The sequence below is a fragment of the Punica granatum genome, chromosome 3 (assembly GCF_007655135.1).
Source record: "Punica granatum isolate Tunisia-2019 chromosome 3, ASM765513v2, whole genome shotgun sequence".
NCBI classification, from domain to species: Eukaryota; Viridiplantae; Streptophyta; class Magnoliopsida; order Myrtales; family Lythraceae; genus Punica; species Punica granatum.
Window position 1 is genome coordinate 38663793 of NC_045129.1, and position 13934 is coordinate 38677726.

Below are 13934 nucleotides of genomic sequence, written 5' to 3' on the forward strand. Positions count from 1 at the left end.
TTTTCCATGAAAATTTGCATTTTTATTCCGCAAGATTTAAATAAATCAGATCACATATCTGTTGAGCATGGTAAAAATAGAGGATGCAAACCGATCTTGACCGTGATATATTACCTTTATTTTCATCCCTGCAACAAAGGTACAAGTACAACGTGTCCGTGCAGTGTGCAAGTGTGCTCATTCTCCTTAGTCTTATATAATCTATTTAGCCTACTACCTGTGCGATGCGGGAATTTTTTGATATATATATATTTAGAGTTGTACTAAAATATTTTTAAAAGATGAATTCGTATTTCATAAGCTTTAATATAAACTTAAAAATTGTATGCATAATTTAAGGTTAGAAAATTAACCTATAAAAAATAAATTGTGAAAAAATTACTTTTAATTCTTATATCAAGTAATTTTCTAAGAGCACGTAATATTTTCAATTGAAACCCATATATGTTTAGAGAACTAAATCGGTTATCATAAAAATTGTTCAATTTTTAAATAGGTATTATAATCAATAAGTAAAAAAGATATACAGAATGGCCTTTAAATACACATAGTAAACATTTCTGAAACTAAGCTCTTCCAATCAATTCATATTGCAATATAAATTATATACATGTAACTTTAATAAATTTAGAGTTACCTACCGATAATTATAATGCAAATCACAGATGATATTCAAATAACTATTCATTTGTATAAAATAAATTTGCTACTATAAAATTATTAATGTTTTATATTTTCTATAATGAAGTATAAGGACAATCTTAAGTAATAGTAGATACGAACTCCTTCATCATTAGATAATCAATATAAAATTATATATATATATATTTATATATGCTTCAATTGCTAAAATATTGATAAGTGCAAAATAACTACATACAACATCTCTTTGAGATATTTTAGAATGTGAACTTATAATATACTTATAATAAGAACTTGAATTGTCTGTATAAAGCTCACTTCATTCCCAATTAATAGGCTAAATTGGTAATTTTTTTGACTCCTACTTTAATGAACAAATAATTCTATCTAAACTTATGATTAAATAATAAAAAATAAGTAAATTTAAAGCGATTAAATAAGTTAAAAGAGTTTTGCTTTTAAACTTTTTATTAGATAAAAGCTTTCACTTCAATTTTTGTTATTGAGAATAATATCATAAAACTTATACAGAAGTAAAACAAAAGAAAAAGTAATATGATGTAACAAAAAATATTATAAGTAAAAAGAGTTGAACTTAATATATTAAACAAAAATTCATCGTATATGATAAAAAAAATAGTCATAAATCATATACAAGAGTAAGAATAAAAAAAATGACCACAGTATGCAATAAAAAATCATCATAAACAAAAAAATCTGTTTTAATATTTTTGAAACAAAAGTTCATCATACATGATAAAAGTTTATTATATACATATGTATCTCCTGTAGGTATTAGTAGATGTCAAAATTAAATATTCATTCATTTAAAATTAGACTATTAACATTTTAGAATACTTAAATATTAGAAGTCGTATCAATTTCAATTTAATTATTGTAACTTAAAATTTTCTAAATTTCCTGCAATAAATTATACGTGAATATTATCTTCTCATCAATATTAGCCCAACATAAATTTTACTATCAACTAGATTTTTTTGTCTCGTGTGTTGCATGGGTTCATGTTCATATATATCTTTATAAATTTTTATCATAATTCAAATTTTTTAACATGAATTTCTTATACAAAATAATAATGATTTTCAACTTTTGATGTTAATATTCAAATAATAATCTTCAATAATTTTTAATAAAACTTTTAATAATAATAATAATAATAATAATAATAATAATAATGACGATGATGATGATGATAATAATTTATATTTCAATTAATATGCATCACATTTTTAAGTTAACTATTAATATAAATTTATCACATACATTAAGTTTTGTGTATAAAATATAAATTTGTTTTTGGAAACACTGTTTATAACATCCTAATTTTATTTTTTATCAATTAATAGCCTTAAGTTATAATTTTTTTCTTTTATAGGATCATAATATTTTTGGAAATTTGTAGTGTTTGAATCATTTGGTGTTTTACATATAAATGTTCATTTTTAACTCACATAGATATCCTTTTTTTTATAACAATTATTCTGATTTTTGAAACATATATTTGCTCTTTAACACGATATAAAATATGCTCAAAGTTAATTTGAAGTTTCATTCAATAATCATTTGATAAAATTAGAGTAGTTTTGAATGGTCCAATAAATATTATTTTTAACTAAATGGTCTTAATGCAGTATATATTTATCTAATCAATCAATCTATCATATGCATATTTTTTTATGGATATTCACACAAAATTGGTTACGTATTCTGAAATATAAAATTTGATGACATTCTTATTTCAAATATATAATTTTTATTATTTAGATTATCATAAGTTCACATAGTACAATAATTTTACCCTTATAATAATAGAAAGTAAGTTAAAATATATTTGTTTTCTAAAACAATAAAATATGCTCAAAGTTGGTTTGAACTTTGAAATTTCATACAATAATCATTTGAATAAAATTAGGCTAATTTTTAATGATTAGACAAATATTTTCCAACTAGCAGTCTCAATGCATTATATATTTATCTAATAATTGTATTCTTATAGATATTCATACAAAACTGGTTATATATTATATATATATATATATAATACAAAATTTGAAAACAATATTTATTTTTTATTTTTTTAGATTACTAAAATTTTATATATTGTAATAATTTTATCCTTATAATAATAGAAATTAGATCAATATCTAATTAAAGAATCAATTGCTAGTACTTAATTGTTACTTATTTTTAAGTTGGGCCTTTTCTAATAAACCAAGAAAATATTGGATTTTCATAATTGGGCTTGACTTGATTAACGAATTCTCTTAATTTTTTAATTGATTATTTTAATGATTTTTCTTTTAATGAGAGAGCATTTATTACAATAGGATGCAATTTTATTTATATATTTATCCTGTGCATTGCACATGTTTATTATCACATATCTATCATCATCTTTATGGGAATTACTCACATTTGAAACAAAGTAAAATATTTCTTATTAATAAAAAATAATGATAACTTGAATTCAAAACAATAATTTTCAATAACATTAGACTTTTTTTTATATATAATCCAATAATAATGTTGCAACCAATGTTGCTGTTTATGATGATTATCACTCTCTGCCACTCCTTTTCCCGTTCTTGCTGGAAGCTTTTCCGGTGGTTAAACGTTGAGTTTGGGACCTGTTCTCCGTGAGCATATCGTCGTCGGGAATCGGAAATCAGCAGAAAAACAGATAGAAATGTGAATGGAAGGTATCCAAGGCTTTTTAGTTTTTCCTTTCCTAATTTTCTTTTATTCTTTTTTAAAAAATAAAAAATAAAAAAAAATCCATGGGGGATATTTAAAGACATTTGTCCCTTTTAAATCAACCAAAGGAGGATGACACAGCAGAAATTAAAATAGTTCGTCTTCCAGTCGAACAAAAAGGGCATTAAACATCGTCCCCACTCTCCCATGTGCAACATTTGCGTCTGGTTGGATGTTTTGGTTTCTGGTCCTCATCCTTCTCATCTGATGTGACCCCCATTCTATTCCTTTCTGAGTCTTTCGTAAATATTGAAGAAAACAAGCCGAAGGAATAAGAAACAATTCGATGTCAGCTCGCGAGCTAGCTCTTCATGGTTCGCGGTATGAAATCCTCATCGACCGAAAGTACTGCGAGGAGGACTCGGAACTTTTGCGAAAGCCATGATGTGTTTCTCGAGATGTATCTAGTAAAGATCGTCTTTCTCCAAAGGAATCTGGACTAAGAAGTGGTGCGAAATTTCCCTAGATTTCTTGCTTTGCTTTATGCGTACATCCAAAAGAATTAAGGAGTTTAACTCTCTTTTTTGTTGCATTGGAAGTTTCCCCTCCCCCCACGAATGGCAAGAGGAACTTTCCCTTAATGAAAACCGTATTATAAACTTGTACTTACGGTCAATTCATTAACAAATTGTCGTGGATATCTTCGAATTTTTATACGGGTCACGAAAGAATGTTCGAGTATATATATATATATATATGTAAACTCAATAATGTGTAATAGATTAAATTAAACTAATTGCGTTCCCAATTCAATTGTGAATCACTCAAATACAATTCTCAAGTATACATACAAACATATATATTACACCACCACATATATATACTAATTTATTAGAATTCTACTACTACTGGATTATATAAGCTGCGGGCTACATGTTTTGTTTGTGCAGCCGCCTCAGCCACTTTTAGCCTTTCATAAAAAAAATAAGTCAAAAGCTTCCCATCTTTCACTTTCCACCCCCCCCAATCTTTCTCATTTTCTCCAACGCCCAGTCAATTTTAACAGCCCTGAGGGGTAAAATTGGGAACAAACTTTCGGTGCGGTGGACCGATATGCGATCATGTAGCTCAGACCCTAAAGTTCTTGCCCGTGAAGGTCTGGCCGAACTGCCAGTTGGCTGGGGCTATGTTCCACGAGGTGGACGTGCGCCGGTCACTTCCCGTGATGCGGAAGGACAGGGACTGGCCCACCAGGACCGCGTTGGACTGCCAGTTCTGGCCCCAGTTCCTGCTCATGCTCATCCACCCGGTCCTCGACCCCTTCACGCTCACCTTCACGATGTCCCCTGCCCCTGCAACGTTGGAGATCAGGACCAGGTTGAAGTAACGGAAGCCGTTGATCGTGAACCGTATCCCGCCCCTCTTGCGGCATGGCACCCTATACATAGACCAAGATGAGCAACGTGAGTAATCTTGTTATGAAATGCGGATAGCAGATCGCATGCTAAACAATATATAACATCACCTTCGGTAAGCCACCGGGACGATCCCAGCACGGTACTCGGCAATCTTGAGGAACATGGGCATGGCGAGATCGAAGTGGGGCCGTGGAGGGTTGCACCAGCCTCCATTGTCGTTAGGGAGCGCGAAGTTCGGAGGGCAAAAGTTGGTGGCGGTGATAAGGATAGAAGGGCTGCCCGAGTGGCACCACCTCGGGTCGTCCGAGCACTTGATCTCAAAGCACGCCCCGCAGCTCAGGCCATTGTTGAAGAGCGCCGTGCTCAGCGCCGCCGTGTTGACTCCGTAACCTTGGCTGTAAAGGTTCCCGTATCCACATGCACCACCTATACGATCAATGTAATCAAAATTGCAGTCCCCGATCAATGAGTTATTGTACGATCCGATTGATAATCATGTGAATCTAGTCTATCAAAAGAATAACCTTAATGCATACTATTAGTCGTTATGAACTTTCAACCACCATATCATAAAAACTTTTATGACCGGTCGATGTTGGGCCCCAGTCCACTGAGCACTTGTCCAGTTCAAGGTAATTTCCCTATCGAAACCATCTAGTCATGGTTAATTTAGTCCATGATTTGCAACCTTGACTCGCAGCTGAGAAAATTTTAACCCTTATTCATGCACTGACCACTAAGCTCAATACCCAAGTGCCAAAGTGGGAGCACGAGCTCGATGGGGAGTGTAATTACGTACCCATGGTTCCGGAGGCATCCGAGCCGCCATAGAAGGTGGCGTGAGCGTTCTGCCAAGGCCCGCCGCTGTACACGCCCGGGATTCGGGCCTCGGCTGCCCGCATTGCCATTGCCATGACAATTAAAGCAATGCCCACCAGATAACTCGCTGCAGCCATTTTTGTTTCTTCTCTTCTCAGTCCTTTCACTCACTCAGTCGCAGAGGGAAAGAGAGAGAGAGTGGGAGTAGGGGAGCGTGAGAGTGTGAGTGGGAAGCGGAAGGAGGGAAGGTCGGGTACTTATGGAGGGATGCTGGTGGGGAGGGGGGACTCTCTGGTGGGGCAGTTGGGAGGAAATTTCTTTCCAATCTCTCCTAAACATTATTCATTCCAATTTCGAGTGATTATCGGGTAATGTCCGAGATTTCACATCAACGGAATGGGAATGTCGTATCGGGTCGATATGGAATTTAAATCATCACCGACAGATGCAATTGTAAATTTAGAGATGTCGCTTATGGTCAAATCAGAGGATTTGGATGTAAAAGTAGTTCTAATTACTCACGAGTTAGAAGCCAATTTTCATTATATCAATTTTTGGGGACATTTCGATATTTAATGCTCATATTTAATTTATTATTCTTTTTCATGATATCCTTTTGGATTTCTTTTTTCTTCGAAGGATAGGGAATATAAACAAAGAAAATCGGTCGTTTACTCGGAACTTAATAATTAAAAAAAAAAAAAGGAAAAAATTACCTCCGGATGGCATTGGTTCTTTCAAGGATTGGCCCATTACGCAAGACGTGGGGCCCATAGGCCCATCCCGGATAAGTAGAGCACATTAATTTTGGAGATTAATTGGTATTTATGATTCTTTAAAATAAAATGTGAAAAAGATTTTTATATTTTCTCTGCCCATCCACAATTTCCTAATAACCAACCCGTTATCCTTTACTTTGGAAACTTATAATATCGTAAAAATCTCATGTTTGTCTTGTCATCATAAGCAGTCACATATTACGTGATATTCTGACAGAATAAATAAAAAACTACTAACACTAATGTCATCGGGCCCGATTGTTGCTCATGCTCGCTGAGGATGAGTGACGTAAGCACGGACAATATGAGGAACACAGTCATATGTATTGCACTACACCCAAAAAGATATAATAAAAATGAAAAAGAGAAAAGCAAAATTAGATTCTAAAAAGACGAAAAAGAGATAAAAAGGGCAATTAAAAAACATAAAAGGAGAAGGGGCCAAAGTTTCGTCCAAAAAAAAAAAAGAAAAGGGGCTAAAAGTGAGAAAACGAAGAAGTTGGGTCCCCTCTGCCTCAATCAGAAGAAGAGGCGTAAACAGCGGTTGTGATTATTGAAGGGTAGGAGCCTCTTTGGGCTCACACTATTGAAGATTCTGCGGGTCGTTTGTGGGCCCATAAGATCCGAACCCGTTTTTATATTATATTTTTTATTAAAAAAAAAAAAAAAGAAAGTGTGGCTCAACTAACAAAATTTCCCATTCTCTTGTACCCATCTTGTACCCATACGTCCGGTGCTAACGCACGGAAACCTTACGAGACATTGTCCATATGGAAAGAAAATGCAGCTCGACAATATCTTCACCCGTAGCCTAATGTTCATTAAGGCGGTGCTGCAAGGATGTACATGAATAATCCCGAAAATAGAATGAGCAAATAGGACTAAAAGTTCAAAAACACTTGAATCGCATTATCAAATTATGCGTCTCATATTATTAACAGTAAAGATCATGTACCTTTTGCGTACCTTATTCTTTTTTTTTTATTATTATTATTGCCATAATTTTGTTCGTGGGTATGTATTAAGTACGAGAGGTGGTGGGTCAGAGAAGGTTTGTGTAAAGCAGTGAGGGTTGCATTGGATGCCAATTGTATCTGTCGAAAGCTGATCAAAAAATTCCTCTGGATCCAATAGTCAACACGTCCAACCCATTCTCATCAAAAGTAGAGAAATTTTAGTTTGGACTTTCTACCACATACTATTGCATTACATTGCTAAAAGGCAAATTGTAGCAATTTGGGTTCAGGGGATGACAGTTCATACTCGTATATATCCCACCCCCCACTCTTTTCCTATTTTTACATCATTAATTCGAACTTTTATCCGCGCCTCACTTTTGCAGCACGCGGAGATGATTTTGACGGGAAAAAAGCAATTACGATCAATGTTCATCCTATATCTCGATGCGAAATTGATAAACTGCTCTATAGAATATTCACGTGAACTATGAGAATTGAGGGGATACAAATCGAATACCCCAGATTATGAAACTAAGATACAATGGAGAAGAGAAGAAGGGGAAGAGGGGGAAAGGGAAAACATAGCAATAACTCTTTGTCGGGTTTGGTGTTGTACTTAGGCATAAAATTAAATGGGTCGGTTTTTTAGGTGAACTATGTTGGCTTTGACTGCAGGTTCCCTTTCTTTTTGGGTATTTATCATAACAACTAAACTAGATTAATTTGACTTTGAATTTCCTAAATAAATGCTGTGCCCAACAATAACGTTATTTTCCACAAAGACCCATGTCCCCATGTACTTACTTAATCAGTCGTAATGGAAAAGGGCATGGTCGTAGATGAAATATTAGGTAACATCAATCCAGGCTTGATTGCTGCCAGTAGTACTTTAGTCTTTGCCCTCAGTCATAGGTAGACGGCCTCGCAGGTTGCCAGCACGCATATTAATTGGTATAAACTAAAGATGCATGCCCATGCCATTCGATTGGCGAGAAGCCTTTCATCGGTCGTTATTAATTTCGAAGTACTCAGTTATTCGGTTACTTATTTACTTTTTTTCGGACTCTAGGCTCGTTCACTGTTGTCTTTTAAGAAATCAGTTGTTAGTTTGGTCGATCACATGGAAGAGGAGGAATAGAACGCCCCGAACAAGGAAATCTTCGAGTATCCTTTTATTGAGTCGATTTTGACGTACGACCATGAGAGCTATGTTAGCTAGACTTGTTCTCCATGTGTTGAACAAAGATCAACAGCAGCCCACATGGGAGGGGATTCGGATTTCTACACATTAAATTTCACGAAGATAAGCCTTTCGGCAACTTGTGACTTGCTTGAAGATCGGGAGAGGATTACTGGATATGTTCACATGTCCGGTCAATTCGGATGAAGATATTGCATCTCCGTGGCATGCATGTGGATGAGACGGAGAGCTTTCGACGTCGAACATGAATCAATCCGAGTCACAAAATATATCGTGTGGCGTGTGTATATACTACTGGGGTTGCATCTAGGGTTATAAATTGTTGCAAACATGCATAGCTTGTACAAAATTTGATGAAACATAGCACGCCTTCGACAACAGGCATAGTTTGTTGCCATCCTATCCTATCTTCTTATTATAATTGAAAAGCACTTCCCGTGATTAAAAAGCAAAAAAAAGAAAAGGCCATTCAGCAAATTAATATATATGTATATGTGTATATACTATCATCAAGAGTGTTCATTTCATTCTTTTACCAGGCCATAAGCCTCTCTCTTATAATCGGAAAAGAAAAGGCATTCGTTTCATTATTATTTTTTCGATTACAAGAGAGACCCATAAAATCTAGAACCTTTTAATTAATTAACAGACGAGAACGTGCATTACTGCGTTATATTTCTTTTAATTCATTTTATTCTCTTTCAGGGGGACACTAATTATTGTACTATAGAAGCTTGATCGAACTCAAAAGGCCATTCAACGGCAACAACCGACCTTCAACTGCCATCATAATTCATGCCATGACCAAATTAAATCATCAAGTACTCCAGCATCCGATGGTAAACGACCAAAGGCAGGGAAATCGAAGAGATGTCGAGAATTACACGAGTTCAATCGGGAGCTATAACCGCCGACAAAATCAAGATATATATAGCAGGCACGGAATTACATGTCCAACGCGAGACGAACTATGACTATACTACACTTGTCATCTCATTCTTCTTCTTCTCCATCCCCTTATTCTTGCCATAAAATCGTTCCTGGAATTACAGAGCCGATCTATTATCGAATTGCTGCATTTCACCGCATGAGATGTCGAGCTAATTAAATAAGCTAATTGTGCGCACCCGAATTTCGTCTCGTCGGGGCACGGAATGCGCGCGCCTATGCAACGCGGCTTGGGAGTGTCCATCTTCCCGGGGACGCGCGACGGACGCACGTGAGAAGGAGTCGCCACTTGCCATTTTACGACCCGAAGGTCGAGGGCCGGCAAGTTACCCGGGTCTAGGGGTACAGGGTACACCTAATTGCTAAGGCATATGGTCTACGAAACCCAAGGTTCCGAATTCGGGGGTTCTATTACATGCGAGCCTATATCTCGCATGCCCTATCGGTACTCTAGCTTGTCTAGGCTTACCATTTTTAATTTAATTACCACTTAATTAAGTTCCGCTCATCTTACGCGTTTTGACACCGTAAATTCGAAGGAACACTCCGACCGTCCACTCTCCGACCGGGATTCTTACATGAATGAATGTACAATATAAATCCTTACATTGTCCTCTCAAATAAATAAAATACAAGTTACAACAACTGAATCCCGGTCGAATTGCATTCGGTTATTATTCCACTCGTGCTCACCGTGTGGTTTGAAAAGACCGAAATTGAAATTAAGATGCGCGCTCAGTGTTAGGGGAATTGAACCCCGTGATCTACGATTGGGGCGTTGGACCCCCTATGAATCGTGCCCTGAAGGATCGGGCTCGATCCACATAGCAAACAAGTGCAAGAATGTTAACAAGCGGACATAAATAAACAAAAAATGGGGTTTTATTGTTGCCGAATTTACGTTAATTAACCAATTATTAACCGGGGTATCTTGTCATACAAATCCTACCCTAAAGCAAACAAAGTGGGTACAAGGTGTGAAACGATCAAGGATCGCCTCGGGAAGGTATTTCGCATTTGGCATTATTTTCAAGGACTTGACGTACGTGACGTCCATTGTCAAATCTTGTGTTTGTGGATTGCTTTTAGAATTGTTCTATGTTGTGACACTACGGTTGTTACAGGTTATTACCGAACATTGATTCCACCTGTACATCCTAAAATCTAGTGCCTATCCCACTATTGCCCATTTTGTCTTAGCCAAGTATATAATTAATCCGGTATTTATATTTTGAGCCAATCCTCCCGAACTAACTACCCGAGACTATGCTAGAATAACAAAAACTCATCGGTCGGATAGGGCGGGCTATGCAGATGAACCTGCGCCTAGATAGGTAGCCCATCCCTACCCTGATACCGCATGTTTCTCTTATTCTAACCCTAGGGGGGTGTCGCTAGGTTGCAAATAGACGATTTTGCCCTTGAGATAAAAATTGTTTTTCGGGAAAGAGAAATTACGCGGTGCGGGCCATCTCGGCCTGTGACCGGCGCTAACCGATCCCCTGGACCTTCCAGGGTTGTCAAGAACCCTAAAAGAGCCAAAAGATCGGTTAATCTATCCGGAAGTGATCTAAGAAGAACTTCCACGTCCCGACCTGAGTTTCCTGAAATCAGGTGAGGCCTCGAGTCAAGACGCGCAAGTCCTTCCTAGACATCCATGTCACATCGAACTACGTGTCTCGAGTTTTATAAAACTTTGCAAGTTTTGAGGAGGGCACAAACGCATGTTTGCAACCTATCAACGCGTGTTACCGGTTTATTACCAATTCGTACAAAATTATTAGGGCCAAGTGAATTAATTAATCATGTGAACGTCAAATTACCCCGTTAGTGAAATCATTGATTAAATTAATTAATATTTGCCAAATGCTCTAAATATTCGGGTTTCGGACCATCGAACCGATCATTGATGGACCGTCCGATGCGAATCCTAATTCCCGATCGCCTTAGGATTTAAAAATTAATTTTAGGTCGAGTTTGCAAGATTAACCCGATTCATGTGAGGTTTCGATTTAAACGATAAAGCATTTTAAGCACAGATCAAGAGCATATCACCACATCAAGCACGGCGAACATACAAATTTACATGACCGGTGCCGCCATGATCATGAAACACATACAAACATACACGCAAACACGATATCAACGAAATCGATAAAACGGCACCGATTCATGGAAAGCGAAAAATCATGCAAAAGCACACACGTTGTCATGCCGTATACATATAATCACAAGAATAAAATATTTAAACATGGCACACACGCTGTCGGTCGGTGATCCAAGTAGGAAAGAGCTGGATGTCTTTGAAAAATGTTCAGGACTGATTTGAAAATTCCGAAAGTTAAGGGACTGATTTGCAAACTCCGAAAAGCTCAGGGACTGATGTGAAAATTCGAAAGGTTCAGGACTAATGTGAAAATTCCGAAAAATTCAGGAACTGATTTGAAAATTGCAAGAAGTTTAGGGACTGATTTTAAAAATTCCGAAAAGTTCAGGACTGATCTGGAGATTCCGAAAAGTTCAGGGACTGATTTAAAATTTTCGAAAAGTTCAGGACTGATATGAAGATATTAAAATAACCGGGACTTGACTGGAAACAATTTTAAAATTCAGGGCAGATCTGAAAAATAAAAATTGCGTCCTCTGTACTGAAATGAGACAAAACGAAAAGTTTGTAAAATCGAGTTTGAGACAAATCCGATCACCCGTACAGCCCAATAATATTCATTTCACATCATATTCATCCAAGTAAGCATTAATATTCAGAAGCGGAGTCCTAAACATGCCACTAAGTTGGGGATTTACCTAATTCGGGAGATTGGGGGTGAATCTGTAAAATAAGAAAAAAAATTAAAAAAAAAATAAAAATTCGCCGGGTAATTGGGCTGCTGAGGGAGGATTGGGCCGGACTGGGCCCTTGAGATCTGGGCTGGGCCGATTGGGTTGTTGGGCCGAGTTGGGCTGTCGGTGCTGGGCTGGGCGTCGGCGGACTGGACCGGGCCGAACGGGCCTGCTGCTGGGCCGAGCTGGATGGCTGGACCGAGCCGGCGTCTCTGGAGAAACCCGAAAAATAAAATCGACTAGGTTAGTGTACGGGAAACCGAGAGCAAAGGGTCGAGGGAGTTAACGGGGTCACGAGCTCGAGGAACTCCGGGTTTCCGAGGGCGTGTGAGCTGAGGGAGATTCCGGAAATTGAGCTCTGGAAGAATCAGTGTGATAGCTGGAGTTTTCGGAAGTTTCAGCCGTGGGGGGATTCGGGTGAGCTGAGGGAGTTCCGTTCGGATGCTATCGAGCTGAGAGAGAGCGTGGGCTGGGGAAATTTTTCCGGGAGAATCGATGAGCTCCCGGGATTTTTTCGTCTGTGAGCTCCGACCGTCTTTTGTCCGTCAGCCCCTTTTTCCAGCTGCGGGTTTTTCTTTTAAAACCGAGAGAGAGAGAGAGAGAGAGAGAGAGAGAGAGAGAGTGCGTTTGCGTGTTCGAGGAGTCGCGTGCGCATAGGGGTTGGCGCGCGGCAGGCAGGCTCGGGCGCAGCGGCAGCAGAGGTCCCGAGACCGGTCCGTTCCTGCCAGGAGGAAGAAGAAGAAGAAAAGAAAAGAAAAAGAAAAGAAGAAGAAGACAGGAAGAAGAAGAAACGATGAAGAAGAAGAACAGGAAAATGGGGGGAGGGGGGCCTGGTCAACGGTCAAAGTTGTCAGACTTTGACCGTTTGACCCTTTTTTTTTTTTTGACGCGCGTATAAATTGAAAATTCCATCTTCTTGATCGGACGTCGAAAAAATAATTCGAGATTGCCATCGTGTTCAGAAAAATTCGCTGATCGATATTGTGCGATGAATTTATTTTCAATCTCGAATTTTGTCCCGAATTTTGAAAATTGACGTCGATGTACGCGAAGTTCGAAAATGTCCCAAATAAAATTAGTGTTAAATTAGGCAAATTGCTATTTCCAAAATGTCCTAAAAAGTCGTGAATACTCGAGTAATTAATCGGAAATATTTCCCTCACGAGTGGTAAAAATGGCGATTTTGCCCCTCTGGAGCCGGTGGACCAAAATTGGGTGCTGACAGCTTGCCCCTCTTTGGTTGCGTGCTCGGATAGAGGGTGCAGCCAAAGATTATGAGAAGCACCCGTTCGGTCTTGACGACCACCTGGCCATTCTCCCAGATGCGACGGACCTGTTTGTGGGAGGAAAAAGACAAAGGATTCATGGCAAGGAAATGATACGGTGTGAATTTGTAACTTGAAAAAGCAAATGCAGGGCTAAAGTTCGAAAAGCAATAAATGCGGACACGAAGTCCGGGGACGCGGAATCCCTAAAGCAGTAAATGCGGACACGGAGTCCGGGGACGCGGAGTCCCTCAAGCAGTAAATGCGGACACGGAGTCCGAGGACGCGGAGTCCCTAAAGCAGTAAAGATGGACACGGAGTCCTGGACGCGGAGTCCGGAAAGCAGT

The 13934-nt window shown here is 37.9% G+C and overlaps 1 protein-coding gene across 1 annotated transcript; it reads right to left on the reverse strand.

The window, feature by feature from the left end:
- Positions 1–4139: 4139 nt before the first annotated feature.
- On the reverse strand, positions 4140–5838 carry LOC116202073 (expansin-A4). Its single transcript, XM_031533586.1, has 3 exons — positions 5575–5838; positions 4883–5201; positions 4140–4795 (listed from the first exon to the last, which is right to left on the reverse strand). The coding sequence occupies exons 1-3, from the start codon at positions 5729–5731 to the stop codon at positions 4486–4488; spliced, it is 786 nt and encodes a 261-aa protein (XP_031389446.1). The 5' UTR covers positions 5732–5838; the 3' UTR covers positions 4140–4485.
- Positions 5839–13934: the final 8096 nt, after the last annotated feature.